The sequence below is a fragment of the Camelus bactrianus genome, chromosome 2 (genome assembly GCF_048773025.1).
Source record: "Camelus bactrianus isolate YW-2024 breed Bactrian camel chromosome 2, ASM4877302v1, whole genome shotgun sequence".
Lineage (NCBI taxonomy): Eukaryota > Metazoa > Chordata > Mammalia > Artiodactyla > Camelidae > Camelus > Camelus bactrianus.
Genome location: NC_133540.1, coordinates 67017009 through 67029921, shown reverse-complemented (window position 1 = coordinate 67029921; position 12913 = coordinate 67017009). Strand labels below are relative to the sequence as shown.

Sequence of the window (12913 nt, the reverse complement as noted above, 5' to 3'; positions counted from 1 at the left end):
CACTCCTAAAATAGCCTGAGTACCCCGGAGAGCCACGTTCTCATTCACGCTCTCACACACTCCGCGAGTGATGGGGGAGCACAGCTCTGCACCCCAAACCCTCCCTGGTAATTTAATTCCCCCATCACAACAGACTGTGGTTTGTGGGGTAACTGACATTCTATTTTGTTAGGTTAAAAAAAAAATCCAAATCTGGAGCAGATAAAACACATGAATTTCTCCTCTTCTGATTTGGGTGCAAATCTTGACTTGAACAATTTTCACTTTAAAATTTAAATGTCACTGGTAAGGTATTCACTTGGTGGCACAAATTAGATGTTTTTAATCCTCTGATCTAGTCGTTCCATGAGTAGCGTTCTATCTATGTGCAAAGTCTCAGAAATGTATAAGAAAGGTCACTGCAATGTTCTTTAATTGGGAAGAGCCTAAATTTCTAATAGTGATGGTTTGGTTGATTAAATTACAGCTTGTCTACACCAGAAGTTCTTAGACTTTTTGGTCTCAGGACTCCTTTACACTTTTAAAAATGGTCAAAGCCCCGAAAGAGATTTTGTGTATTTCTATGAGTATTTACTATATTAGAAATTTAAAGGGAGAAATGTTTATACACAGAAATACACAAACACATGTTCCATTAGAGTGATGACATCGCATCATCACGTAGTCTCTGAAAAACGCCACTGCACACTCAGAAAGAGTAACAAAAAAGAAATAGTGTCTTACCATGTTATGAAATAATTCTGAGCCTGTGGACTGAGAAAGTCTGGAGAAGCCCCAAAATTCCCTTGACCATATTTCGAGGACCCCTGATCTACACAATAAAATACCATGTGACTATAAAAATTCTTATTGTATAAAATACTCACTGACATCGAAAATGTGCTGTTTAAAAAAAAAAAGCAGGCTACAGAACAGTATAGACAATATTACTGACTTTAAAACAAGAAAGTAATGGAAACACACACACTAACATACCTCAAGACGGTGTATACCAGCATAGACCTCTAGATGGTGAAAATACAGATATTTCTTTTTCTGTTTTCCTGTGTTTTCTGCATTAAGCACGTCTTCTTTTGTAATCAGAATAAAATATATTTAACAAACATACACATATTGCTTATTCATAGTCACCCTGTATTCTCCTACCCAGACCTGAAAATTTCAGCTTAGTAGTTTTAGGAAAGGTATGACCCAGAAATGTCAATGAGGTATTCATTTCACACAGCTTTAAATCAGGCCTACTTGTTCACTGTCCTTGCCTCTCAAAGTGTGGTCTGCAGATGACATCAGTGTCACCTGGGAGCCTGCTGGAGCCTCAGACTCTCAGCCCCACTCAGGACCTGCTGAATCAGACCCAGATGATTGAAGATGAATTGTGACCCAGGTGAATTAAGACCTGGTGACTCATGTGCATTAAAGTTTGAGAAACCCTGGTTGGTGGCACATCAGAATTACCTGGGAGATTTCAGAACTGAAGCGGGGTAGGGCCGCACAGTGGTTTGCGTCTGTTTGCTGAATGCTCCCGGGCGGTTCTAATGGGCATCCAGAGCTGAGAACTACCAGTGGTGGACTAGTTAGACTGGGGAACTGCCCGCTACAAATGCAAGGACCTGGTCACCTCCAACCGCCACCTGCTTGAATACAGTGTCCCCCACTGCAACACGGTGATCTCCCTGCCAGCTCCCAGGTCACAGAAATTCCAGACAGTGGAATTGGATGCAGGAAACAGGTGGGTTCCAGAACAAGGATCAAATGTGACATTTCCTGTAGCCCTGCAGAGCTCTAAGGCCGTTTGATTTGCAGGTTTGTAAAGTTATGGTGACTTCTTGAGAGGGCACGGGGAAAGGAGGCGGGTTGCAACTGTTACTTTATTTGCCTTCCCACAAAACCTTTTAATAGACAATTCTGGCAAACTTCCTGGAATGATTTTTTTTAAACAATCCCCATCAGATGGCAGGGGTTTAATACCTGCAGACACCATCCAGCTTTACCCCCAGGTTATATTTTACATCAGTCGCCTCTTCATTCATACTCATCACCTCTATTACCAACCTCAGTCATCACGTAGGTTTCTGACAGCTGGCTTGGACCAGAGACTGGCCACAGCTCCAGGACTCTCCGTACCTGACAGTCTCATGGCCTATCCGCCCTTCTCCCCACTCCTCCAGTCTGGAAGTCCTGGGGCCTCCCATCTCCCCAGCGCCACTCACCTCCTCACTCCTGCCCCAAGTGTCTTCCTCCACTCTCCCTTGGGGCCCCAGGCCAGGCCTCTCTTCTTCCTCCTCGTTTTCTTCCTTGACCCCAAGTTCTTCCCATCTCGCTGGCAACGCCTTGCATGACAGCAGGTAAGCTCTTGGTGAAGTCTACATTTTCTCTCCTTCAGTTTACATTTCCTCAAAAATGTACGCAGAGTGCTTATAGCACAGTGCCTGGAACACAGTAAACTTTCAGTAATTGTGACCTGTGATTTCAAGGGATGGAAGATGCATTCACAGGAGCCAGCTTGCTGCCGGGGTTGGTGAACCATGGCCTGATTCAGTCACAAAGTAACAAGAAAGCACAATTGTAGAAATAGAGCTATTTTATTTATAAGACTTTAATCACTCTAACAAATTGCATTTAAGATAGTTTATGTCAAAGAAATACAGACTGCTGCACGACCATTTTTAATCATAACGTAATAAGGCATTCCTTATGTTTAAAATACCCACAAAATATATCAAAGCTGTTTTCAAAGAAAGTAAAGCAGATACAGAGAGCAAGTCTGTCCCATGTTCAGGTGCACATGTTCAAATACACACTAATCACTTGACCAGCTGAAATTAGCACGTGGTCCTACCCTTTCCAGCCTGAAAACCAGCAGTAGACGCACAACCTCCAATTGCATCCTTGGGCTACCGTAACAAAACGCCACAAAGGGGGTGGCCAAAACCACAGAAGTGTATGGCCTCACTATTCTGGGGCTAGAAGTCTAAAATCAAGGTGTTGGCAAGGTTGGTTCCTTCCAGAGGCTCCGGGGAGAATCGGTTCGGTGCCTCCCTCCTATCTTCCATGACGCGTGGGCAGTTGTCTCACAGATGCATCACCCGATCTCTGCCTTCACGTTCACACAGCATCCTCCCTGTGGGTGTGTCTGTGTCCAAATGTCCCCTTTTTATAAGAACACTGGTCTACTGGAGTAGGAACCTACCTAGTATGACCTCAGCTTAATTACGTCTGCAAAGACCCTTCTTCCACATAAGGTTGTATTCTGAGGTCCTGGAGGTTAGGACTTCACATGAATTTCTGGAAGACGCAGTTCAACCTATAATCAACTCCTGAAACACAAGTTACAGTCGGGAACGCTACCAGTCTTCACACTCTTTAAAATCAAGGTTGTGGATTCTCAGCTCAAAAGCAGACTCCACAGGGCGATCCACATGGGTGCTTTTAGAGGAAATACGAGAAATGTCTAATCATGTCAGGAGAGTTGCTTCTTTTGAAGAGGAACTGAGATGTAAATCAGGGCCTTGGGTCACACAAGCCTCCGGAGCTCCCCTGGAGCGTGGGGTGCCCTTGAAGGGAAAGAGCAAAAGCTCAGTGCACCTCCCACCTCGCTGGGCATTTTGACAGAGGCAGCGCCTTCTGCGGGGCGGCAGATTAGCGGTTTCAGACCGTCACCTCCCCTTCTATAAACCGTGTCTGAGCCCAGGCAGGAGGGCAGCGCCCAGCTTTAACCCGCACACACGCTGCAGTTCCCAGCAGCCAGATCGGACGGAGATGCCGACGGGAGCTTAAAGCTGCCTCCCTAGCTTTCCAAAACAAGCTGTCATTTTCAGGAGTGTCAAAGGGATAAAACACCTACCCACCCCAAGCAAGCAACATACAGCTGTACACCCTTAAGTTTCTCCAAAGTGCAAGGATCTCCGAACAGACAGTGATTTCACCCCTACACGATCGCCACTAGAGGGCAGGCCACTAAAACGTTCCTTTCAGACCAGTTGTTTCGCAAAAGCCGACACAGGATGACAAGCTCCCGCTTTGGATCTGGTTCCCTCCCACAAGAAATGCATCTACACATTCCATGATGAGCAACAGCATGGGAAGCACTACCCTGCTTGCACGCGACCATTTTCTTTTCGGAGTAAATTTACACAGCGGAAAGCCCAGGAACTAACCTGCTCTTCCTTGGTCTTGTCTTCTGATGGGAGTTCCTAGAAGTGGAGGAGTAAGGTGCACTGGTTGGCGCAAGTTTGGTTTGCATTAAAAGACACCAGGCTAGACTCACTCAAGCACGCACCCTCTCACTGGTGCCCAGCTCCCAGGAAAACTACTCAGCACGCGCACCCCGAGGAAAGCTGTATTTGATTCCTCAAATAAAAGAAGTCTTAGAAAGTATAATCGTATAAACTCTACTTTAATCACAAACTCTTCCAAAAAAGAAATGGCTTGGGTCCCCGTTTAGAGTTTGGCTTCCCTCCCCCTCGCCGACCCCGCCCAGATACATCTGCCTGTGGTGGTGTAGAGATTTTATCCTGTCACCATGACAAGGCCAGAGCTGGAGTATTTCCAGGCAAGCGCTGCATTCTCCTTCTCGTTCAAGGACCAGGCCTCCCACTCCTGAGAGGGCAGTGATTAGAAGCAGCCCCCGGGCCTCACTGCTGGGTGCTGGCCACCCACCCCCGCTGGCCGGTGTTTATGGAGAGGTTCTTCCCAGTTCTTCCTTGGAGGTCTCAGCAGGATTTCCCTAGAGAAGGAGGGCTCCGTGGAATAAATGACAAAGAGCGGGGGAGGGCCTGCCAGGTCACTGGCTCCTCATTGCTTGGCCCACCGGCTTCCCAGGGCGCCAGTCCAACCGCCGGAAACGGACACTGAGAGGAGCCCCATGGAAGTGCTGGGCGAGTGCGCGCGTACACACACACACAGCACATGGAGGAACATTCTGCATAATAAGAAAAAGCCACAGACACTTTTCAGAACCTCCTTCAGAGAAGGATGACCAGGAACTGAAAGGGAAGTCAAGGTTAATTCTCTGGGAGAAGAAAGAGGAGGAGGAACAAGGAAAGGCACTTCTTCAAGTGCTTCGTGCTGTGAAATTCTACTTTTGAATTCCTACATTCATTTTTAAAAATTGTTAGTTTTTTAAACCTTTTTTAAACCATGGAAGCAAAGGATGTTTGTGGGAACCGGTCAAACAATGGAGATAAACAGAAATTAAATAATCCCCCTCCAAAGTCTACCTTCCAAACATGGAAGAAACTTCCTGTAAGTTCGAGTTTTGCAGACAAAGCATCTTTTGACTTCTGAGCTGTGATTTTTCTCCTCTGTTGGCCCAGAGTTTGCTCTGAACAAGGAGGGTGATCCTCAATTACCTCCTGTGCATGGATAATCTCTACAGCACAGCTAAGAAAACTCTAGAAATAGAGATTGGTTATCTCCAGTTACCCCTGATAAATTTCCTTATCTTCGTTTTAAATATCCTGGGAAGTGAGGCAAACTGTTTCTCCAACAAGTATTGGGACACAGTATTCTCAGACCCTGACACTATGTGAACCTTAAACCTATGCTTTCATTTGATCTTTGAAAAATAGTCTTTAATAGCTTGAAAGACAGAAGCCTTCTGCAGTGATAATCCACAACGAAAGGACATTTACGTTGGTATTTTAATCTTAAAAACTCAGGAGAGGGGGTTTTAAGATTCCTGCTCTAAGGGACCACTAGAAATTATTTTCTCATAAAAAAAACCTGTGAATGCTATTAAGATTTACCTAGGACCATGGGTCCTAAATCTCACCGTGCATTAAATTTTCATGGGCGTTTCTTAAAAATACAGGATCTGGCTCTTCCACTCTAGAATTGCTAGGGGCAAGGCCTGATCTGTATTCTCCACGGTCCCCAGGTGACTATGACCAGCAGACAATGATTTCAGGGACAGAGATTTCCTACGTCCCCTGCTCTGCCCATCTCTCATCAGTCTGTGTCCAGCAGCACAAAGAGATCTTTCTCTCCCCAACCACAAAACATCCCTCCTCTCCTTCTCCCCTGTCAGAGAACTGGGCCAGAGCAGGGCCTCTCCAAGTTCCTCCCAGACAAGCAACAACAGCACCGCCTGCGAACCTGTCAGAAATCCCCCTTCTCAAGCTCCGCTCTAGACCTAGATCAGAAATGCCAGGGATGCGGCAAACCCAGTCCTGTGTGTTTTAACAAGCTTTCCAGGTGATTCCAGTGCATGCTGTGGTTTGAGTACCACTGAAATTAGAGAACTGTACAATTTCGAGAGAGAAGTAATGAAGCCAAGACATAACTCCATGTAGGGTAGAACCAAGTTTATTAATGACAGCCTTTATTACAACCACTCTCAAGTGTAAAAAATAAAGGGTGATTAATTAAAATTTAGAACTCACTTGGACTTGCTGTTTGGCCTTTCACTGGATGTGCCAAAGGGTGGGAATCTCGCCCGATTCTGCATCAACTGGTCAGGTGGAGTTCACTGGAGAATGAGGTAACAAACAGGACAAGAAGGCCAACTGGAGAGCTCAAGTCTCCTCCACACTGGAATGACAGTGCAGAATGACCACAGTGGTGGGGACAGAGGGGAAGTAAAATCTTACGGCCAGCAGATGGACTCAACATCTCTAAGCCTACAGACACGAAAACACAAACATGCAGAGTCATACACACGCCCTCCCTCTGGAGACTAGAATTGCAGAGAACTTTTGTCCTTTCTCTGAGCAGACCGACACATTCATCAGCCATGGCGATGCAACGCGGGGCTGAAATGGAAAACCTTGCTAAGTTTCCACAAACTACGCAGGCTGGCTGCCCAGTTATGTGCTGCAAATGTGTCATCACTCTCAAATATGCCTGTGGATTTCCCGGTGTTCCACGGACTAATATCTGCTCCCCCGGAGAGCGACATCCTGGTAGACACCTGTTAGTAGGAAAAATCTGGGGGCAAAACTCGTCCCTCCCATCTGGAGTGGGTGGCGGGGCGGGGGCAGTGCCTGGAGGTGCACTCTCCCACCTTGCGTCACAGAACACTTTGCCCCCCTCCTGCTCTCCCCTCTGAAGTATTTGTGCTTTGCCACCAGGCTGATGGTGAGTCTGCACTGAGGGAGCAGAAGGGCCTCTGGCCGTGCACTCCTTTTTGTTTTCTTTTTAATAAAAACAAACTAAAACCAGAAGAGGAAAAAAAAAAAAAAAAGCATCAGAAGCCCTGTGATTGTATCAACACCATTTCAGAACTTGGTTTAATTCCATTTAAAGGAAAGAGGGGGAGGCTGCAGAAGAGGCCACGATGATCAATCCCCAGACCCAGCCAACAGACCTCCCGGTGGAGTCCGTGCAAGCATCCGCGATGGCCCAGCTGGCCCCTTCCCAGGCTGGGAGGACACGCCACACCTCTCCAGACTGGGAACCTCAGAAATAAATGCTGACCAGGTAACGTTTATAAAGGTTTGTGGGAAAGATGACAGGACAAAGAGCTGGTGGATTCAGATTCGCGGGTCATGCAGAGAGATTATAGAAAAAAATTAATATTCGAGCCAAGTAAGAGAAGACTTAAAAATTCAAGAGAAACTGTACCATAGCTTTCACTTTTGGAAGACAAAAAAAAAAAAAAAGAGGAAGGAAGGAAGGAAGGAAAACATCCACAACAAAACAAAACCCCAGAGAATTCTAAAGAGTCCAACGACTAATTTGGTGGGCTGTGGTATTCAATACCTCTTCGTTAACCTCATTTTCTCCTTGGATTGCACTGATAAATAAAACTCAGGCCTACTTAGAAAAAAGATCTGTCCCACTAAAACTCGGCATCATGAAGTGTTCCAAAGCCCATGCCCAGTGCGCAAAGAACACACAACTTCTCTTACACGGAGACACTCCAGGAGAGACCAGATGTGCCCGCCCAAGTTAACTTGTTGAACGTGGTCACAAAAATCTGAACCCAAAGGCAAGCTGCTTTCTTCTCGGGGTGATCGTTGTAATAGTTTCTTGAAATGTACAGTGACGGGATGCCCAAACCCCACAGCCTTCTTAGGAAAGGCGCACCTCCTCCAGCCACGGAACAGAAGGCCGTGCTTTCAAGGCATGACGAACACCAGCAAGACTGCCTCCCCCGGCCCTCCAGTCACCGAAGCAGAGAACGAGACTTTTCCACAAATTCAGTACATCTGGGTCCCCCACCCTCCCTTTTTTCTCTTTTGGTCAGTATCCAAACATCCAGAAATTCACGGCCACAGTAGAGATTCACGGCGCAACGACTTTCATACTGGTTTTTGTCTTTTTAATTCTGTCAGTGAGCAGCATTTCCCAGTTTTACCCCCCAAAGAACGAGTTCTTGGCAGCTCCATCAGGTGGGATTGCAGGGTGCCTCTGTGATTAGGGTCCGTGCTGCATGGCTATCAGCTGGGCACACGGTGGGGCAGGAAGGCTGGGTCTGTCCAGTGTCTTGATGCAGCTGTGGTGGGCGCTCTACCAGCTGGCCCTGACAGCTTCAATGTCACTCACCAGATTCTGGGCCAGGCAGATCCCAAAAATCTGATAGGGGAAGGAAAAGAGAGTCAAACAGAGGTACTCTGGGCTCTTCCTTGGCTACCGAATCCTGTTTTTTAAAAAATCTTTGATTTTTTTTTTAATTGAAGTATAGTCAGTTTACAATGTTGTAACAATTTCTGGTGTACAGCACAGTGCTTCAGTCACATAGGCACATACATATATTCGTTTCCATATTCTTTTTCACCATAGGCTTACTACAAGATATTGAATATAGTTCCCTGTGCTATACAGTATAAACTTGTTGTGTATATATTTTAAATTTTTTTAAACTGATTTTTAAAATTGAGATACAATTCATAGCCTATAAAATTCATCCTTTTAAAGTGTACAATTTAGTGATCTTCAGTGTATTCACAAGGATGTGCAACTAGCACCACTAATTCCAGAATGTTTTCATCCCTCCGAAAAGAAACTCTGTACCCAAGAGCAGTCATCCTCAGTGCCCCGACCCCTACAGCCTTGGCAAGCACGAATCTACTCTCTTATCTCTATGGATCTGCCTAGTCTGGCCATTTCATATAAAAAGAGTCATGTAATACATGGCCTTTTGTGTCGGTCTGCTTTCACGGAGCAAAATGTTTTCAAGGTTCATCCAGGATGCAGCACGTAACAGCAGTTCAACTATTTTGATGGCTGAATGATATCCCATTATATGGATAAACCACATTTTGTTTATCCACTCATCACACGACGGACATCTGGATGGTTTCTACTTTGGGGCTACCGTGAACAGTGCTGCTATGAACATCTGGGTACAAGTTTTCAGGTGGACATATTTTCAGTACTCTGGGGGCACATTTCAGTACTCTAGGAGTAGAACTGCGGGCTCATATGGTAACTGTTTCATTTTCTCAGCACTGCTAAGTGTTTTCCAAAGAGGCTGCATCATTTTCATTCCCCTTTGCAACATATGAGGGTTCCAATCTCTCCACATCCTAACCAGCTCTTGTTATCATCTTTTTTATTGCGGGCATCCTAGTAGGTGTGAAGTGGTGTCTCACTGTGGTTTCCATTTGAATTTACCCAACAATGAATGACGTCATTACAAATAGCTAATGTGTATCTTCTTTGGCGAAATGTCTATTCAAATCCTTTGCCCACCTTTAAACAGAGTTTGTCTTTTTCTACTTGTTGAGTTGTTCTTCGTACATTCTATACACAAGATCCTTATCAGATGGAATGATTTGCAAATATTTTTTCCCATTTAGTGGCTTGTCTTTCTCACTTTTTTGACAGTGTCATTTTCAGCACAGACGTTTTTAATTTTGATGAAGCCCAATTGATCCATCCTTTCTTTGGTTACTTGTGCTTTTGCTATCATATCTAAGAAAACACTGCCTAATTCAATGTCACAATGATTTACACCTATACTTTCTTCTAAAACTTTTACAGCTTTACCGTTTACATTTAGGTCTTTGATTGACGTTGAGTTAATCTCTTTTATGTGGTGTGAATTAGGGGTCCAAATACAATCTTTCACACATAGATATCCAGTTGGTCCAGCACCATTTGTTGGGAAGACTACTCTTTCCCCATTGAATGGTCTTAGTTCCCTCGTCAAATAAATAGATCAACTGATCATAGATGTGGAGGTTTTTTCTGAACCTTCCATTCTATTCCACTAATCTTCACGTCCAACCTTACACCAGTACACACTATCTTGATTGCTGCAGCTCTGTAGTAAGTGTTGCTCCCGGAAGTGAGATTTCTCCAACTTTTTTTGCTTTTTCAATTTTGTGTGACTATTTGGGGTCCCTTGAATTTCCATATGAACTTTAGGATCAGTTTGTCCATTTTTGCCCAAAAAGGCAGTTGGAATTTTGACAGGGATTGCACTGAATCTGTAGATCAATTTGAAGTGTACTGCCACCTTAAAAACATTAAATCTTCCAATCCATGAATACGGATGGTCTTCTTTAATTTCTTTCAACCATTGTGCCCCATTTGCGACCCTCTAAGTTAAAAGCATCACATCTCCACAAGATGAAAAGCCCAGCTGTCGGGACTGCCTAGGAGGAAGAGTGGATGCTCCCTTCCCTCACTAGCACTTTGGCAAGATGGGCCAGAGAGAGGGGGGTGGGGCATAGCACGTCTGTGACGCTCCAAAAAGCTTTTGCCTTGCCACTGGGCAAGGCTCTACATCTGACCATTCCTGTCTGATCCAGCCAATCTCTCCAACTTGAAAAGGAAAGCAGGTTTCCTAAAGTATTTGAGGATAGTAGCATTGAAAATCAGAGCTTCAATAAAATCCAAACCAAATCCAGCTAAGGTCTGTTCCCCAACTCTCCAATGGGTCCTGAAAACTGTGACGTGAAGGTGAATGAGCAAAGCTCCTGCCCTGGTGAGGGCTCTCCTGGGATGTCATTTCCCTGTGACACCCACCACGGAGCCTGGACTTACCTGTAGCAACGCAATGCCTATGAAAATACCAGCCACGATGGTCAAGTTGTCCTGCAACCATTTCTCAAACTGGGGCACACAGCCTTTCGTATAGATCACAATCTGCTGATCGACTTCCTTCACAAGGGAAGAGGAGAGCACAGTGTCACCAAGCAAGTTCAAAAGCTCCTCCAATGCGCTAAGTGACAAGAGGAGATTCCACTTACTGGTTTTTGCCTGGCATCATAGCCACACTGAGTGTTGATGACATCTTCCTGGGGGAGAAAGGAAACAGAAAAGTGAAATCCAGTCCTGCTCGACAGGAAGCCCACCTAGGAATTAGCAGAAGATCCCTGTCAAATGTTGGTAATAGAATGTATATTTGGGCACACAGGTATCCCGGACACCTCATTAAATGCTTTTATATATAATCCCATGTAATTATTATGACGATTCTCAGAAAGTATTAAACAGTCCTTTTCCAAATGAGGAAAACTGAAACTCAGGAAACATCAGAAAGTCTAGCAATTCCATTATGCAGAAGGCTCCAGATTCAAAGCTGACACCTCAAGAAGCTTATGGATTGAGGGAACTGGAGACAAACAAAAACCATCGTTAAAGGGTTTTTGTTTTTTTATAATGACTGTCTTCATTTATGCTCTTTTGGGGGGGGGCTTCTACTTTTGAATCTATATACTTGTGTATTATTTAAATGGTTTTTCAACAAGAATGTATTACTTTAATAATTAAAGCAATACCCTGACCACATCACAGGTGGACAGATGCCCTGACATCTCACAGGCCTGATCAGAAACATGGGCTCCGCTGTTTTAGGTTTGTCTGTGTTTCCCCTCTGCAGGGTACAGGGTAGATTTTATTAGCTTAGCATTTATGGAATGAGGTATCTCTACCCAGAGGATCTGTACTTGAAAGGGGGGCATAATGCTTTCTGAGAATCTTCAGAATTCTTCCGATGGAACGTTCACTCAGGGCAGGGGCTGGAGACTGAGAGAGCCCAGCTTGTACTTGCTGCCTGGGCTCTGTGCCAGGCACTCTCTTGCCTTCAGTCCCCTCAGAGAAAAGGGAGAAATGAGCCAGTGGGAAAGGCTGGCTTTCCCGGGGAGGTCTCAGCAGGGCTGCGTGGTCCTCTGATTCTCAGTCTCCCTCAGACCAGGAGTAACATCCCCGGCTGACCCCTGAGGGGCGGCCTGCAGCAAGTTCGGCTTTTCCAACTGAGAGCATGGTCTACCCCTCCTTTTTTTTCACTTTTAAAAATTGACATGTAGTTAATTTACAATATTATATTAGTTTCAGGGGCCCAGCATTGTGATTCATTATTTTTACAGAGTAACTATGGCCGCTTGTAAAGGGCCCCGCACCCCCGCCCTTTCAGGGGAAACAGGCCACTGGACTCCGCAGCGCCCACTGGGCTCTACTCCTCCTCGGGAAGGGCTGGTCTGGGGAGGGCTGCTGGGGACTAACTGGCCAGAGAGAGGCTGGAGGGTGCCGAAGGGCCAAGTGCAAGGATGCCTTTTCTACCACATGGATTGTTCTAACACTCAATTCTGGCTTTTAAATTTACAGCAGGAGAGCTGCATTTTAAGCCATTCTGTATGCCAGGCACATGATTTGACTCAAAATACAATCAAACCTGGGGCAAAAATAGTGGCCTACGAACAGGCTTTATATATACATATATACACACGCATACACACACACATATATACACACATATGTATGTATATGTATGAAATAAAATACAAACTGCCATTCCTGTAGTCATCACGACCGAGTAGACACCTGCAGTCTTCCTACCAGGAGTCCAGCCCTAGCTGGTCTCACGCTCTTCTCCTGCTCCTAACACTCCCCGAGCATGAAGGCAGGAAGAAAAGCGTGACTAACCCCAGACACTGCAGAGCACGCTCATACGAGCCCGTCCTTCTCACAAAGAAGGAATAACAGGCAGTGCCGGCAGCTGCCTGGGTCCAAAGCTCAGCTC

At 45.5% G+C, this 12913-nt stretch overlaps 1 protein-coding gene across 2 annotated transcripts in view; it reads right to left on the bottom strand.

The window, feature by feature from the left end:
- Nucleotides 1-6284: 6284 nt before the first annotated feature.
- Nucleotides 6285-12913, bottom strand: part of TSPAN5 (tetraspanin 5) — a 152700-nt gene continuing 146071 nt past the window's right edge. For both annotated transcript variants that reach the window (XM_074343576.1, XM_010953560.3), the window contains 3 exons: nt 11142-11189; nt 10936-11052; nt 6285-8517 (listed from right to left, as the gene is read on the bottom strand). In XM_074343576.1, the coding sequence (XP_074199677.1) occupies nt 8452-8517; nt 10936-11052; nt 11142-11189 (231 nt within the window). In that variant the 3' untranslated portion in view covers nt 6285-8451. The remainder of the gene's footprint in view (nt 8518-10935; nt 11053-11141; nt 11190-12913) is intronic.